Source organism: Carlito syrichta, unplaced genomic scaffold, assembly GCF_000164805.1.
Source record: "Carlito syrichta isolate Samal-C Ts95f unplaced genomic scaffold, Tarsius_syrichta-2.0.1 Scaffold303113, whole genome shotgun sequence".
NCBI lineage: Eukaryota > Metazoa > Chordata > Mammalia > Primates > Tarsiidae > Carlito > Carlito syrichta.
Window position 1 is genome coordinate 364,548 of NW_007247209.1, and position 14,537 is coordinate 379,084.

At 47.6% G+C, this 14,537-nt stretch overlaps 1 protein-coding gene across 1 annotated transcript in view; it reads left to right on the forward strand.

Annotated features, from left to right (window-relative positions):
- PER2 (period circadian clock 2) overlaps positions 1-14,537 on the forward strand; it is a 44,011-nt gene that overhangs the window by 17,662 nt on the left and 11,812 nt on the right. Inside the window, exons 7-17 of the mRNA XM_021712172.1 lie at positions 2,356-2,407; positions 3,547-3,689; positions 5,834-5,912; positions 8,329-8,435; positions 9,344-9,497; positions 9,834-9,942; positions 10,732-10,857; positions 11,332-11,416; positions 12,644-12,806; positions 12,896-13,020; positions 13,914-14,078. Of these exons, the coding sequence (XP_021567847.1) occupies positions 2,356-2,407; positions 3,547-3,689; positions 5,834-5,912; positions 8,329-8,435; positions 9,344-9,497; positions 9,834-9,942; positions 10,732-10,857; positions 11,332-11,416; positions 12,644-12,806; positions 12,896-13,020; positions 13,914-14,078 (1,308 nt within the window). The remainder of the gene's footprint in view (positions 1-2,355; positions 2,408-3,546; positions 3,690-5,833; positions 5,913-8,328; positions 8,436-9,343; positions 9,498-9,833; positions 9,943-10,731; positions 10,858-11,331; positions 11,417-12,643; positions 12,807-12,895; positions 13,021-13,913; positions 14,079-14,537) is intronic.

A 14,537-nucleotide genomic window follows, 5' to 3' on the forward strand; every position in this document is an offset into this window, starting at 1 on the left:
TCAGGTCCTTCCCCTCCCACACCCCGCACCCCTCTCCCCACATTCACTGACCAGGAAAGCCAACAAAAGTCCCCCTTTGAAGCACCAAACAATCATGTAGCCTGTCATGGGGCTCTGAGTGCCTAGAGCTGATGTTGAACTGAAGAGCAGAAGTTACAGAGGATCCAGGAGAGATTAAAAGGCAACAGCTGGAGTCACCCAAGACAAACTTAACCTTGCTCAGAATCTTGACCGTGTGCCCACCCTGGCTACATCATCCAGAACTGTCTGCCATTTTTCCCTTGGCTGGCAGGTCAGGTGGACCAGATGGTCATGTCAGAGATCTCTGCTCACATCAAAGGCTCCTCACCACCCTAGATCTGGAAGTGCCCCACCTCCTTCCAGGTCCCATTCAGTCAACAGTGGGGGCCAGGAAAGAATATGCCATAATGTCACCTTGCAACTCGACAGCTGTACCCTTGACAGCAGGCAGCTTGAGGTGTGCCCACAGTTTGTTTCAGAATTGCCTCAAAAAAAGGAGGCACTGGCTCTTGGTTTCAGATGCAGGGCAGCCTACTTCCTCCCAAAGTTCCCAAAGACTATCTAGTCAGACCTTTAAAGTTTGCAGTGCGGCTGGGCATGGTGGCTTACTCCTGTAATCCCAGCACTTTGAAAGTTGAAGGCATGAGGATTGCCTGAGCTCAGGACTTTGAAACTAGCCTGGGCAATTTGGTAAGACCTTGTCTCTACAATCAATCAATCAATCAATAATTAGCTGGGTGTGGTAGAGCACACCTGTAGTTCCAGCTACTTGGAAGACTGAGGCTGAAGAATCACCTGAGCCCAGCAGGTCAAGGCTGTGGTAGCCATGAGCATACCACTGCACTCCAACCTGGGCAACAGAGTGATTTTTAAAAATACACACACACACACATATGCATACATACATTTTTTAAAAGTTTGCAGTACTTCTGGGCATGGTGACTCATGCCTGTAATCCCAGCATTTTGGGAGGCTGAGGCGAGAGGATTGCCTGAGCCCAGGGGCTTGAGACCAGCTTGGGCAACTTGGTGAGAACTTGTCTCTACAATACAGAAAAAATTAGCCAGGCGTGGTGGTGCATGCCTGTAGTTCCAGTTACTTGGAAGATTGAGGTGGAAGGATCGCCTGAGTCCAGCAGGTTGAGGCTTCAGTGGCTGTGAAAGTGCCACTGAACTCCAACTTGGGTGACAGAATGAGACTTCAACTCAAAAAAAAAAAAGTTGCAGTACAAGTTAGGTCAGAACCGGCCTGCTGCATGAAGGGTATTTGCTCTATGTATGGATTTACAGCATGAGCAGGCTGGTGTTATCTACCTGAAATAGTGCCTACCAAGTTTTTGTCTGAATAAAAAAAGACCAGATGAATTCTCAGAGGCCTTTCCAAGCTAGTGTTAATATTTTTTTTGAGTTGGAGTCTCACTCTGTCTCCCAGGCTAGAGTGCAGTGGCAGACTCACGGCCACCCCAGCGTCGACCTGCTGGGCTCTGGCGATCCTTTCCGCCTCAGCCTTCCAAGTAACTGGAACTATTGGTGTGCGCTCCCACGCCTGGCTAATTTTTTATTTATTGTAGAGATGAGATCTCGCCAAGTTGCCCAGGCTGGTCTCAAACCCACGAGTTTAGGCAATCCACTAGCCTCGGCCTCCCAAAGTGCTGGGATTATAGATTGAGCCACCAAGCCCGGCTGCTGGTATTAATAATTTATATCATTTTCTATAACTGGTCATTGTCTCTACTTTCTTCATTTTTGATTAAACTTGATTATGCTTTCATTGAGGTCTAAGTTTTTTTTTTAAATTCCTTTAAACTATTATGGAAACATCTGTTCCCTCACTTCTGACGAGGTTGCCTGCTGTCACATTTCTACTAGATGTTTTAAATGTTACAGTAAGTTAATCTTTTACCAAAGTATTGATGTAAGCTTTGAAATGCCCTGAGTTGTTTGTGTTAAAACTTACTATCCCCAAAACTTGTAACTCAAAATGTTTAGGGCTTTATATGTAAAATATTCTGCACATCAGTGAGTATGTCTTCCAGAGGTGAATTGTTAATTTGTTGGTGTGTTTGTAGCAGTATGAACCATTTGGAAAGTGTAAAGCTCCTGACTGTAAAATGTTAGTGCTGCATAATCTGGTATGCACCACACTCATGAAATATATTCAATTTTAGTCAGAAATGTAGTGAAAGGCTTCTCACCTGAAGGACTCCTTTGTGCTTGGGCAGATTTGCACTTTTACACCTGGGCTATTTATTTCATTGCTTGTCTTTATCTGTGAGAAGTAAAGACTGTATTTAATTGTTTAATTGGATACATGACTTTGGACTTTTTCTTTTAGATTGTTTTACTCAAGAATGCATGGAGGAAAAATCTTTCTTTTGCCGTGTCAGGTAAGCCCAGTTTCATCTTTTTAAAGTTAGGAAATGGTACAAACGCTTCGCTCCAGCACCTAGTACAGGATCTAGAAGGTGTGTGTGTGCTCCCCAAAGTTTCTCACGCTGTGCAAGGCTAGGTGGTACAAGCTATACCTATTCCTGTTCTTTGGGGCAGAGGCTGTGCCTATGTGGACATATAAGTCCCTGAAGTCTACATGAAAACACATATTCATAAGTCACATTTTGATAACATAAGTGGACAGGGTGTTAAGAGAGTATGGCCAACAGTGGAGTGACTAAATCAGCTCCTTGGAGAAAATGTCAACCAGAGGACCCTGCACTTGCTGTCTGTTACCCAAGAAGGGGCATACGCCAGGGTCTATAAGGACCCCAAAAGCACATGCATCTTTTGGTTTGTGTGTACATTTTGGGGGAGAATCCCACAGCTTTCACAACACTCTTGGCACGAAACGGGGTGATTAAGTGTCCCAGATGAGACCTTGGTACCCTTGGGAGTCGGGGCCTAGGATCTGCTCCCCGCCCTACACCCCTGCGGGAGCAACTTCTCTTCCCTCCTGCTTTTCCCTGTTTAGAATGCAAATGGACTGGGTGCAGGGCTCACGCCTACAATCCCAGCACTTTGGGAGGCTGAGGTGAGAAGATTGCTTAAGCCCATGGGTTTGAGACCAGTCTAGGCAATTTGGCGAGACTTCATCTCTTCAAGAAATCACAAAATTAGCTGAACGTGGTAGTGTGTGCCCATAGTTCCAGCTACTTGGAAGGCTGAGGTGGAAGGATCGCCTGAGCCCAGCAGGTTGAGGCTGCAGTGACTGTGAGTATGCCACTGCACTCCAGCCTGGATGACAGAATGAGACTTTGACTCAAAAAAAAAAAAAAAATGCAAATGGCTCTAGAGCATGGCTGGAGCGACCTCCCAGGGTTTTGGCTCTTTGATTTATCCTTAATGTGATGGGCTGAAGGAAAGAACTGAAGCGAGCTGGGTAGCAGCTCCTCAGGCAGGGCAAAGATGCCTGTTACCTCTGGCATGGCCTAGTTCCCAGTGTGAGGACATAACAGACAACTGACAAACTAGCAGATAAAGGACTACTCCTTATGTTACAATGCCAAACCTTCAGTGTTGTTTCTTCTTACAGCGTTGGGAAAAACCATGAGAATGAGATTCGCTACCACCCATTCCGCATGACGCCCTACCTGGTCAAGGTGCAGGACCAGCAAGGTGCTGAGAGTCAGCTTTGCTGCCTTCTGCTGGCAGAGAGAGTGCACTCTGGCTATGAAGGTAACAGCCAAGCCCAGAACCAGGGCAGAAGTTGTCTCTGGCCCCCTCAGTTACTTCCATGGTTCAAACATAACATCTATAAAATTGACTCTCAGCTCCAATTCTCCAGCCTTGTCCTCTCCCCCTAAAGAAAGATGGTAGAGTCTCCATCTTTTTCACAACCCAGCACATCTTGCTTTGTCATCTGACCGTCCCATGGCAGTTCAAGGTGTTTGGTCACCAGCTTTTCTCACCCCTGTCAAGACCACTGCTATGACCCCTTCTCCCCTTTCCTTGGTCACTCTGCCTTTTGTTTATAAAGTGAGAGCAGCTCTGACAGGTCTGAGCTCCCATCCTCATCTCAGGCCCATGCTTTGACCTGTAGGCCCCTCTGAAGGGCAGTGACACCACTGCTTACTCCAGAACCCCAAACAGTCCAGAGGACCCTGCACTTGCTTCACCTAGGAAATAAGGTGCAAGGCTTTCCTCCCTTCCCTCTTTCTCCCTACCTAACATCTCCCTGAATTTCCCTTCCTCCCAGACATGCACTGGTTTCCCCATCGAGTCAGCCTGCTTGCTGTGCCTCTGTATGCCTAGCGTGTTCTGGACCCCCAGCCATTGTTCCAGCCATTTCCTCTGCCTGGCACTGTTCCCTCCACCTCGCCTGTAGAAATCCAGTCATCCTGCCAGCTTATCTCACCAGTAACTCTCCTGGTTCCCCAAGCTCCCCCCCAAAACGAAGCCTGGGTTTCCCTCGAAGCCCAAGGGACCCAAGGCACTGTGCCACCTTGATCATTCCTTCCTGTGATCCATCTTAACTACAGGGAAGCCAGTTTAGTCCATGTTTCATTATACTTATAATCTTTCAGTAGCTAAGGATATCTTTTTTTAAAATGCACTTCTTAAAAGGATAGAAATATTTTAAATATGTATTCCTGCATATAGAATGTTCTCTTCCAAATATTCAGTAAGGATGTGGAGAGGGTACTTAGATTTCAACAAGTTATTCCCCCAAATTATCAGTCTCCTTCAAGAATGAAAAGTTTTGGGTGTTTGAATGTTTTGTTCATGAATTTGGTAGTTGAGCAAAATTTTGAATATGACCTCCTTTATGCAAATTACTCAGTTACCTTTGCCCACCTTAGAAACTGTGAAGTTCTCCAATACAGTGACATATGCTAAGAATTTTTAATCCAAGCATGTAACTAATTTTCTTAAAAATAGTTTTGTTGAGCCGGGCTTGGTGGCTCAACCTATAATCCCGCGCCTTTGGGAGGCTGAGGTGAGTGGATTGCCTGAGCCTGCAGGTTCAAGACCCACCTGGGCAGCGAGACTTCATCTCTACAATAAATCAAAAAATCAGCCGGGTTGGTAGCGCATGCCTGTAATTCCGGCTACTTAGAAGGCTGAGGCGGAAGGATCGCTGGAGCCTAGCAGGTCGAGGCTGCGGTGGCCGGGAGTGGCCACTGCACTCCAGTCTGGGCGACAGAGTGAGACTCCAACTCAAAAAAAAAAAAAAAAAAAAAAGTTTTGTTGGCCAGGCTTGGTAGCTCAGCCTGTAATCCCAGCACTTTGGGAGGCCGAGGTGAGTGGATTGCCTGAGCCCCTGGGTTCGAGACCCACCCGGGCAGCTTGTTGAGACCTCATCTCTACAATAATTAAAAAATTAGCCAGGCGTGATAGCGCGCGCCTGTAGTTCTGGCTACTTGGAAGGCTGAGGTGGAAGGATCGCTAGAGCCCAGCAGGTCGAGGCCGGGAGCGTGCCACTGCACTCCAGCCTGACAGAGTGAGACTCCAACTCAAAAAAACAAAACAAAACAGAAAACGAAAAACAGTTTTGTTCATATCACTCTTGCTTCATCTTAAAAATCATGAAGAGGAACTTTCAGCAGAGGAACTTCTCTTTGTTAAGAGAAGTCTATATGTGATCCATGTGGCAATTCCTTTTTTTACTAGACTAAAACTAGTACACAAATAAGTTGAGAAAATTGGCTGGTGGTCACTGGTCGAGAGTCCACCCTCCTGACTATGTGATGGACTCTGTTGTTCAGCATCCACATTTTAAATTTTTCTTTAGCTGTCTGTTATTCTAGTAGTTTTCATCTAATGTTATTAAATATTTATTTCATGGAATCAGAAGTGTATATAATATTCTCTTCTTTCAGCCCCTAGAATTCCTCCTGAAAAGAGAATTTTTACAACCACCCACACACCGAATTGTTTGTTCCAGGATGTGGATGAAAGGTAGGTGGTATCATCAACCTGTCCCTCTGCCCCTGCTCTCCCTACACTGTCACTTGTTTGGGAATCAATATGACATTCTTCATATCACCAGATTCCCTCACAAGACACTTGGTATTTCATCGTCATCTTAGTAGTTACTTAATAACAACTTAAATGAAGCTCAAGGAATGTTAATGTTTTTTTATGTGAAAACTATGTAGCTAAAGCTGAGACTGCATGTTATCTTTATGATTACATGAATGATAATGGACAAAATGTTTAATTATAAATAGGCAAAGAAATAATTATAGAATAACTGGGTGCAGTGGCTCATGCCTATAATTTCAGCTGTTTGGGAGACTGAGGCAGGAGGAGTCCTTGAGCCCAGAGTTCAAGACTAACCTGAGAAATATAGTGAGACTTCATCTCTTAAAAAAAAAAAAAAGAAGAAGAAATAAGAGTTTCACTATAAACTTCTCAATGTGGACACTGTTAATTGGGGCCTTCTGGAGAACTGTTGATCATTCTCATTAAGCCTGTCTTTATTATCCTGTTGAAACTCATTTTGAGTAAATGATGGTACAAGCAGGGAGCCTGGAGCCAGTGCTAGGACTGAAGCCAGAGATGCTGTGGACAGGATTCCAGTAGAAGCCCATCTTTCATCATGTGTGCCGGAAGCTGCTCTGTGGGAAAGGGTCCTCTCCGTACCTCTGCTCAGAGCTCTGCTCAGGCTCCTCTCTCTGGCTCTCCCACCCCGGGTGCTATAGCAGGTACAAATTGTCCCAGTCAGATTTGGAAACACCCCACTTCTGAGTGGGTTCTGTCCCCTCCGTGTGCCTTCTCCCAGCTGCTCCTCCACAGGTGCATGAAAACATAGAAAATGCTTGGGCTATTGGCAGTACTTGGGGAGATGTGCCCTCAGAAGACACCATGGGAAGTGAACCAAGAAACACCATCAAGCTGGGCTTCCTGAAACGAACCAGGTTGCCTCCTAGAAGCTGTAGAGGATTAGGTCCTCCCCATTGTCTGCACCTGGCCTAGGGACACAAGAACTGCACCCCTGGAGTCAGGCCACACAGCCTCCTGGGGAAGTTTTGCTCTGTTCACCTTCAGCCCCAGATTGCTCAGGTGTGTTCTCCACCACCACTTAGGGCAGAATCACCAGAGAGACAGTTTCAAGATGCAGGTTTCTGGACCCCACCCTGTCCTGCTGAACTAGGATATTGGAGGGTGGGGCCTGGGAGCTGCATTGTAAAGCAATGTCAGGAGATTTTATTCCTTCTGAGTTCTTGGAACTGTCTGCAACCCCTCCCCCCCTACTCCCAGGTGTCTCAGTCTTGTGCAGGGAGTTGGTGAGCAGGTGCACATGGCATTATGGGTAACAGTTTGCAGAACTTTCCTTAGTAAAGCCTGCGGGCACCCCAACTCACAGAGCCCCAAGGCCAGCCGGGGCAGGTAGCCAGGGCTCCCTCTTTCCCTCCCTTCTCCCCTCTTTCTTTCCCCTCCTCTGCTCTTCTTTCCCCTTCGTTGTCCTCCACCTCCTTTTTCTCCTCCTGGGTCAGGCCTTGACCTGGGAGGGTGCCAGGAACATTCTGTATATCTGTTCAAAGGAAAATATGAGGCTTAGAGAGTGCCTCAAACAAGGAGAATATTTTAAAAAATAACGCCAGACACATGAGAAAGTTCTGTACCATGAGGAATAGGGAAGTTTTAATCTAAAGATACAGGGAGGTGGTTCTTCCACTCAAGCAGAGGAGTTTGAGAAAATACCTATATGCAAGGAGCTGGAGATGCAGCTGGGAAGAGGAGACTGAGCCAGCAGAGGGCGCTGGATACAAACAAGCAGAGGTGCTGCAGAAATTCAGCTTGTCCTGCGACTGAGCAGAGCAACAGCTCCAAGAGGAGGTGTGATAGCCACAGAGCAAAGGCCTCAGCTAGTTACTGCGACGCCTGGAGAAGTCACAGTAAACTGACTGGACACACTGGCCAAAGTAATACGAGAAGGAAAACGCCCTGAGCTGGAAAGGGTGCACACAGAAAGTGTTTTCCATGGCTCAGGCAAAACTTGTGAAACAAAAACCCATGCCAGGCCACATGTGACCAAACTAATGAATGACATGAAAAAGAAAAAGATCCTGGAAGAAGCAAACCAAAAATGTTATCATGATTTCTTTCAGGAGAAAAGACACAAAGCTTAAGCACTTAGGTCCTAGCAAATGGACTAAGTATCCATTACACAGGAGTCACAGATTCAGCAATCACTAGGATTTTCATTTGCTAATAAATTGAAAGACTAGCTAGCTGTCTGTTCACTCGGCTACCCATATTTTGATCTCTGGGAAGTTTTGTCTTCTTTTTCCAGTGAATAAGGTAGATTTTAGAGGCCATCTCCCCTGTTCGGAAGCCATATTCTAGCATGTGTGTGCTTGCCTTCCAGGGCGGTCCCTCTCCTGGGCTATCTACCTCAGGACCTGATCGAGACCCCTGTGCTTGTGCAGCTTCACCCCAGTGACAGACCCTTGATGCTGGCCATCCACAAAAAGAGTAGGTTCCCTTTTCATGGTATATCCTAAATCATTTGACAGAGGCTCATATGCTCTTGGGGCTTCTTCCTAAGACCGATCCAAGCACTAACAGGTCAGATCAGCTAAGGATGAGTGGCTGGTGGCTGTTCTGCCTCCCTTCTTGAGGCCTAATGCTACAGCACTAGGTGGAGTCAAGAGAATGGTAAAGTCAGGTGGGTTTCTTTGTGACCAATTGTCCCTCAGCCCTTGGCATATCATTTTTACTGTTGTCCTCAATGGCCAATGAGAGGAGAGGAGATCAATTCAGCCGTGACTGGGAAGGTACTATACTAACTAGGCCAGGGGAGTGGATGACACGTGTCTTCAACAAGCCCAGGCCTCAGAGAAGTAGATGACGCTGTAAAGACGAAACAGCCTCTGCAAGAGACAGCCTCCTTGTTGCAGTTAAAAGCGTAAACTGGCCATGTACAATGGCTCACATCTGTAATCCCAGCACTTTGGGAGGCCAAAGCAAGAGATGTACTTGAGCCCAGGAGTTTGAGACTAGCCTAGGCAACATAGCAAGACTTCATCACTACAAAAAAAAAAAAAAATTATCCAGTCATGATGGTGCATACCTGTAGTCCCATATACTTGGGAGGCTGAGGTGGAAGGATTCTCTGAGCCCAAGAGGCTGAGGCTTCAGTGAGCTGTGATCGTGCCACTGCAATTTATCCTGGGCAACAGAGTGAGACTCTGACTCAAAATAAATAAATAAATGAGAACAGAAATGGGAGATTGAAAGCATTGGCTTTGAAGAAATATTCACGTTCCTGAAGTTTGCAAATGACCTTGGACCCAAGTATATCTTGACTTGGCTTGTCTTTTCTCTGTTGCGAGCCCTGTTTGCTCCTTTTCCCCACTGAGCACTGTTTTTCACTCTCCTAGTCCTGCAGTCCGGTGGGCAGCCTTTCGACTATTCTCCCATTCGGTTCCGTGCCCGGAATGGGGAGTACATTACGCTGGACACCAGCTGGTCCAGCTTCATCAACCCGTGGAGCAGGAAAATCTCCTTCATCATCGGGAGGCACAAAGTCAGGGTGTGAGTGCTCCCAGGGTCGACTCAGGGGTCTCCATCTGGCATTCCAGGTCATCCTCACCTCCCATCTCCCACCTCCCACCAGCAGATGGTAGAGGGGTTGGGAGGCCAGGACCAAAGGCACCTCCCACCACCTACCTGTGGAGGAGTCCAGCAGCAGGCTAGGGATGTCCTGCCCCCTGCCCCCAGGTGGGAGGGACCCCACTCAAGCAGAATGAGGGACTGCAGGGGGGAGACAGAGAGCCCACCTGGGCATGCTGCGTGTGGCAATTGTACTCTCAATGCCAGAGAGGCCCTGCTGTGGGGCCCTGTCTAACAAGACAAATTAAAACCGCACAGGGGCCCTTTGAATGAGGATGTGTTTGCAGCTCATCCATGCACAGAGGAGAAGGCCCCATACCCCAGCATTCAAGAGCTCACAGAGCAGATCCACCGGCTGCTGCTGCAGGTAGGTGTGGTACCCACACGCCCTACCCCATGTAACAGCCTGAGCGCCCCCATGTCCTGAAGTCCAGACTCCTCCAGAGGTCATGGGCTCTGCCTTACATCCTAGTCCTGGCACATCTTCTCAGACAACTCCTGCTGTTTTCTGAACACCCTCAAGTGGCAGGTTTGGGCATAGTCTGTCCCTACCTAAGACAGTCCAATGCACCCTTGGCTGTTCCCACCCTAGCATTCGGATGTCTGTATGAACTACAACCTTGAATGAGCCGCAGAAACACATGTCCAGGCTCTGCACCCCTACGTGGCTGCACAGTCCCTGAGTGACCTCCCATGGGTGTAGGTCTCAATTTTATCCAAAGTGCTGGGACTTGGGGACATTGTAGTCAAGAAAAATCAATGTTACCTTAGTCAGCCCCGTACCTGAAGAGATTTCTGCTACTTGGTACCTATAGGCTATGGAGTGAAACTGTTGCAATATTTTTTGCTTGTAGGACCCTTCAATAGACCCATAACTGGCCATAGCTGTGAGCGGGTTGAACAAATTCCCTTTTAGTGGAGTCTCTACAGTGACTGCATATCTGGGGATGGGGCACTGTGGGTGGTGCCCAGGAGTCCACCATTGGAAGACCCTGGGCTGTAAACCCTAGCCCCCTTTGTCCTTGCTATGTGACCTTGGGCAGGTCACCGGCCTCCGTAAAACAGGACATGTTGGGAGGATCACCACGCGCTGCAGCTCCAGGGAAAGCTCACCTGGCTCCAGGTGTGTCCGTAATGCTGTCTGCTGTCTCCCCAGCCTGTCCCCCACAGCGGCTCCAGTGGCTATGGGAGTCTGGGCAGCAATGGGTCCCATGAGCATCTCATGAGCCAGACCTCCTCTAGTGACAGCAACGGCCACGAGGATTCTCGCCGGAGGAGAGCCGTACGTCCTCTTTGTTCTTTTTTCTGAGAAAACAAGTCTGTAGATGCATATCCAAAGTTAAAAATCACATTAAAAGATAACCCTTGGCAGTCACCAAAGTCTTTCTAATCTCAGCCATTTCTGCTAACTCTCTAAACTTTCTTCACTTGGGACTTATTTTATACTCTCTTAAGAGTTGAAGCAGCTAGAAACTGTAGCCAGAGGTTGGATGAAAATGATTTAAAGCAAGCAAAAGTGAAGATTTAACTATAGGATAGAAAGAAGAAAATGTAATGCGCCATTTCGCTTTATTTTTAAACTGTTCTTCAGGATCTTCAATTAAGTTTCATCTAGCTCTGCATCTGTCAGTTTTCATTCAGAATTTACTTTTGTGTGGTGCTGGGATTATCTCAGCTGTTTTCTGTTCTCACTGTGCAGGACAAACTAAAGAAGGTCTCCTAGAATGAATAACATGTTCATTTGTTTTTCCTCAAGGAAATTTATAAAAATGGTAGCAAGACCAAAAATAGAAGTCATTATTCGTATGAATCTGAAGAGCAAAAGAAAAAATCTTTTTCAGGTAATTTTTTTTAAAGGTAGTATTTTATTGGTAAAACTTTCATATGGCCAGGTAAAAAGAGGGATCTGGGTTTAATGCTGATTCTGGCAGGGTATCTATCATTCACATGCTTGCTGCACCCTCACCCTTGTTCTCCAGAGTCTACTCCTTCTGTGAGAGAAGGGTATCTAGGCCTTCACTTGCTCAACAAATGCACATGCTAATGTCCACACTGGGCATCTGATGCCCTGCGGGCCTGTCTTGGTATGGCCAGATGTGCCTTTCTGTCCCCAGGCCTGCCTGCTGATCATGCCTAGGAGCTATGGCCTTGGCTGTTCTCATTCTATAGAGTGGCTCTGTGGCCATGTGCTTGCACTCATACAAGCTTAATTCACACACATACCCAAGCATCTCAGGAGTCTGCCCAGCTGCAAACCTGTCTGAAGTGTAAGGTACAGCCCATCCCCACTGCAGCAGACCCTTCCTCATCACATTGCCACACTGCTTAGGTGGTTTCACATGCTTGGCTCATGCTGTCCTCTCTGTCCAGTGTGCATTTCTCACACAAGCATGCATACCCATACAGGTACACACACACACGTGAGCGCGCACGCACACACGCACAGTCCTCTCAACCTGGTAGGCTCACCCCTTCTTTGGCCTTTGGAGATTTTTGGCCTTTGGGAGATGTTGGTGAACATGCTGCATGCTGGACTCTGTGTTGGGTGTTGGGGATATACAAATGAGCTGGTCACAGCTCTTTTCTTGAGGTCCCTGAGGAGGATAAGCATGTGGTGTGTGTGGTGAGGACAAAAATAGAACCCACAGCACAATTTAGGAGGTGGTTACCATTATGATCATTAACATCAGGGAACACGTGAAAACACTGACATGCTCAGGAAGAGCAAAAAGCACCTGGGATCTAATTTGCCCCTAAAGTTTAGGGCCTCACGTGAGAACTGGCCTTTCCCGCTGCTGAGTTCCTGACCCCTGGGGACAGCTTGAACCCCAGGGAAGCATGCCTTAGGCCCAGATGACAGTTCCTTCCAAGGTCCCTCTGCAGAGGGCACCGAGGTGCTCACAACAGAGGGCTGCTGGATATTGAGCTGTCACTGGGTCTCCGTACCTAAAAGCATATGCTGAGTCCCCAGCCTTATCTTTTGGTGGAATTAAAATGCTTTCCAAATATAGAGTGCTCTTTGGGTGAAGAAGTACTCAATGGAAGTATAATTTTGTCATTTTTTTCAGAAATGCAAAGTGGTCCCCCGGCTCAGACGAAAGCTGTCCCAGTCACAGAAATGGACAACTCAGGGGCCAGCTTCCCCAGAGTCAGCTTTCCTGAGGAGCTAGCCTGCAAGAACCAGCCTGCCTGCTCCTATCAGCAGATCAGCTGCCTGGACAGTGTCATCAGGTATGCTGGCGGTTCCAACCCCTCTGCCGTCTCACGCACCTTCCTACCTCTTGTGTTGGATAGCACCACCGTTCACATCCTCCATGCAGGTACTTGGAGAGCTGCAGTGAGGCCACCACCCTGAAGAGGAAGTGTGAGTTCCCGGCAAACATCCCAACACTGAGGTCCAGTGATAAACGAAAGGCCACAGTCAGCCCCGGGCTGCACACAGGAGGTATCTGGTCTGTTTTGAGTTGTTAAATGTGTGCTAACTTAAATGCTATGTAGTAGAACCAGATTAGATGTCAGAGTGGCTTCTATGGATACAGTGTCAAAGTATAGGCTATTTTTTCAATGATCAAAGTCGTTCAAAAGTCAGCCTGCTTACAAGCCAAAAGGTTAAGTTGATTCTGGTCTCAGAGCCTTGGCTTTGAGAACAGGAACCCAGTGGGGCTGCTGGAGACCTGAGGATATCCCCTGAGCCCCCTCCTGCAGATGCACTGGTCTCGAGTTGTCATTCTAGGGCAGGGTCCCATTTTCAGTGCATCTTGGAGGATCCCTGCCTATGCATGTTAGCACTCCCCACAGATCAGATTCGATTGTAGGCTGTTCAAATGTTGTTAGTGTTGCTGATGGTCAGTACTGGGCTGAGAAATAATGTCCCATTGTTGAGAAAAGCACAAGAGATAGGACACTCATCCTGTGATTGGACAGACTCCACCCTAACCCACACAGAGGTAGAGTCAACTGTTTGTTGATACTGCTCAGATTATGGCTGGTGCTTGACAGCTGGAGAAGCCCTTCCCCACAGGCCTGCAGAAGGGCTGCCTGGCTCCAGACAGAATCCCCTTACCCAGAGCTTCCTGCAGCTACGGAGCTGCTGTGTTTAAGAATGTAACTGTTCCCTTTTCAAAACTCCTTCTTCTCCACCTTTCTCCTAATGAATAAACATTGGGGGCAAATTGTTACATGCCTGGCCAAAGCGTCTGGGATGGGTTGTGTGAAGCCTGGTGTGGAGGCCGTGCAGTCACCTGAGTAGTAGAGTGCCGTCTAGACAGGTGGTGTTCCTTATCAGAATGGTTCGTTTTAATTGTTCTTTTGTGTTTGCTTTCATTTTCTTTTGTGAAGAGTCAGTGTTGCCCTCCAAGGAGAACAGCCACACGGAAGTTAGCGCTCACCTGACCTCACTGGCATTGCCTGGCAAGGCTGAGAGCGTGGTGTCCCTCACCAGCCAGTGCAGCTACAGCAGCACCATTGTTCATGTAGGAGACAAAAAGCCACAGCCGGAGTTAGGTATGACTGGGAATTTGGCAGAGGGCAATCAGATTTTTAAAATAAAAGTGAGTTTGACTTTATCTTAAAAATTTCTTTAAATTTCTCTAAGTGCAGAAGAACCCAACGTAGCCCAATGAGGGGGGATTCCAGGACATCCAATTACATAAAATGCAGAGATGGGGTGCAGCCAACCAGGGCTCAGATACCAACCTTTCCTGGTCCCTGCTGCGCCACCCATTTGCAGTCGTCTGCTCCGGCCTTAGTATGGAAGGGCCGATTGTGGTACAGGAATCCCCCTTGATTGATGCTGAGAGAACACTGTAAGCAAGTCCCCCCACACCACCACCCTTTTCCCTGGTGGGGCTGAGACTCTTACCTCTGACCAGCAGGAGGAGGGACCGTTAGCTCTCCCTGTTTGTAGACGGAGCCAGTACAGGCTGTAACAAGATGTGTGACGAAGGGCATTCATGACTGAGT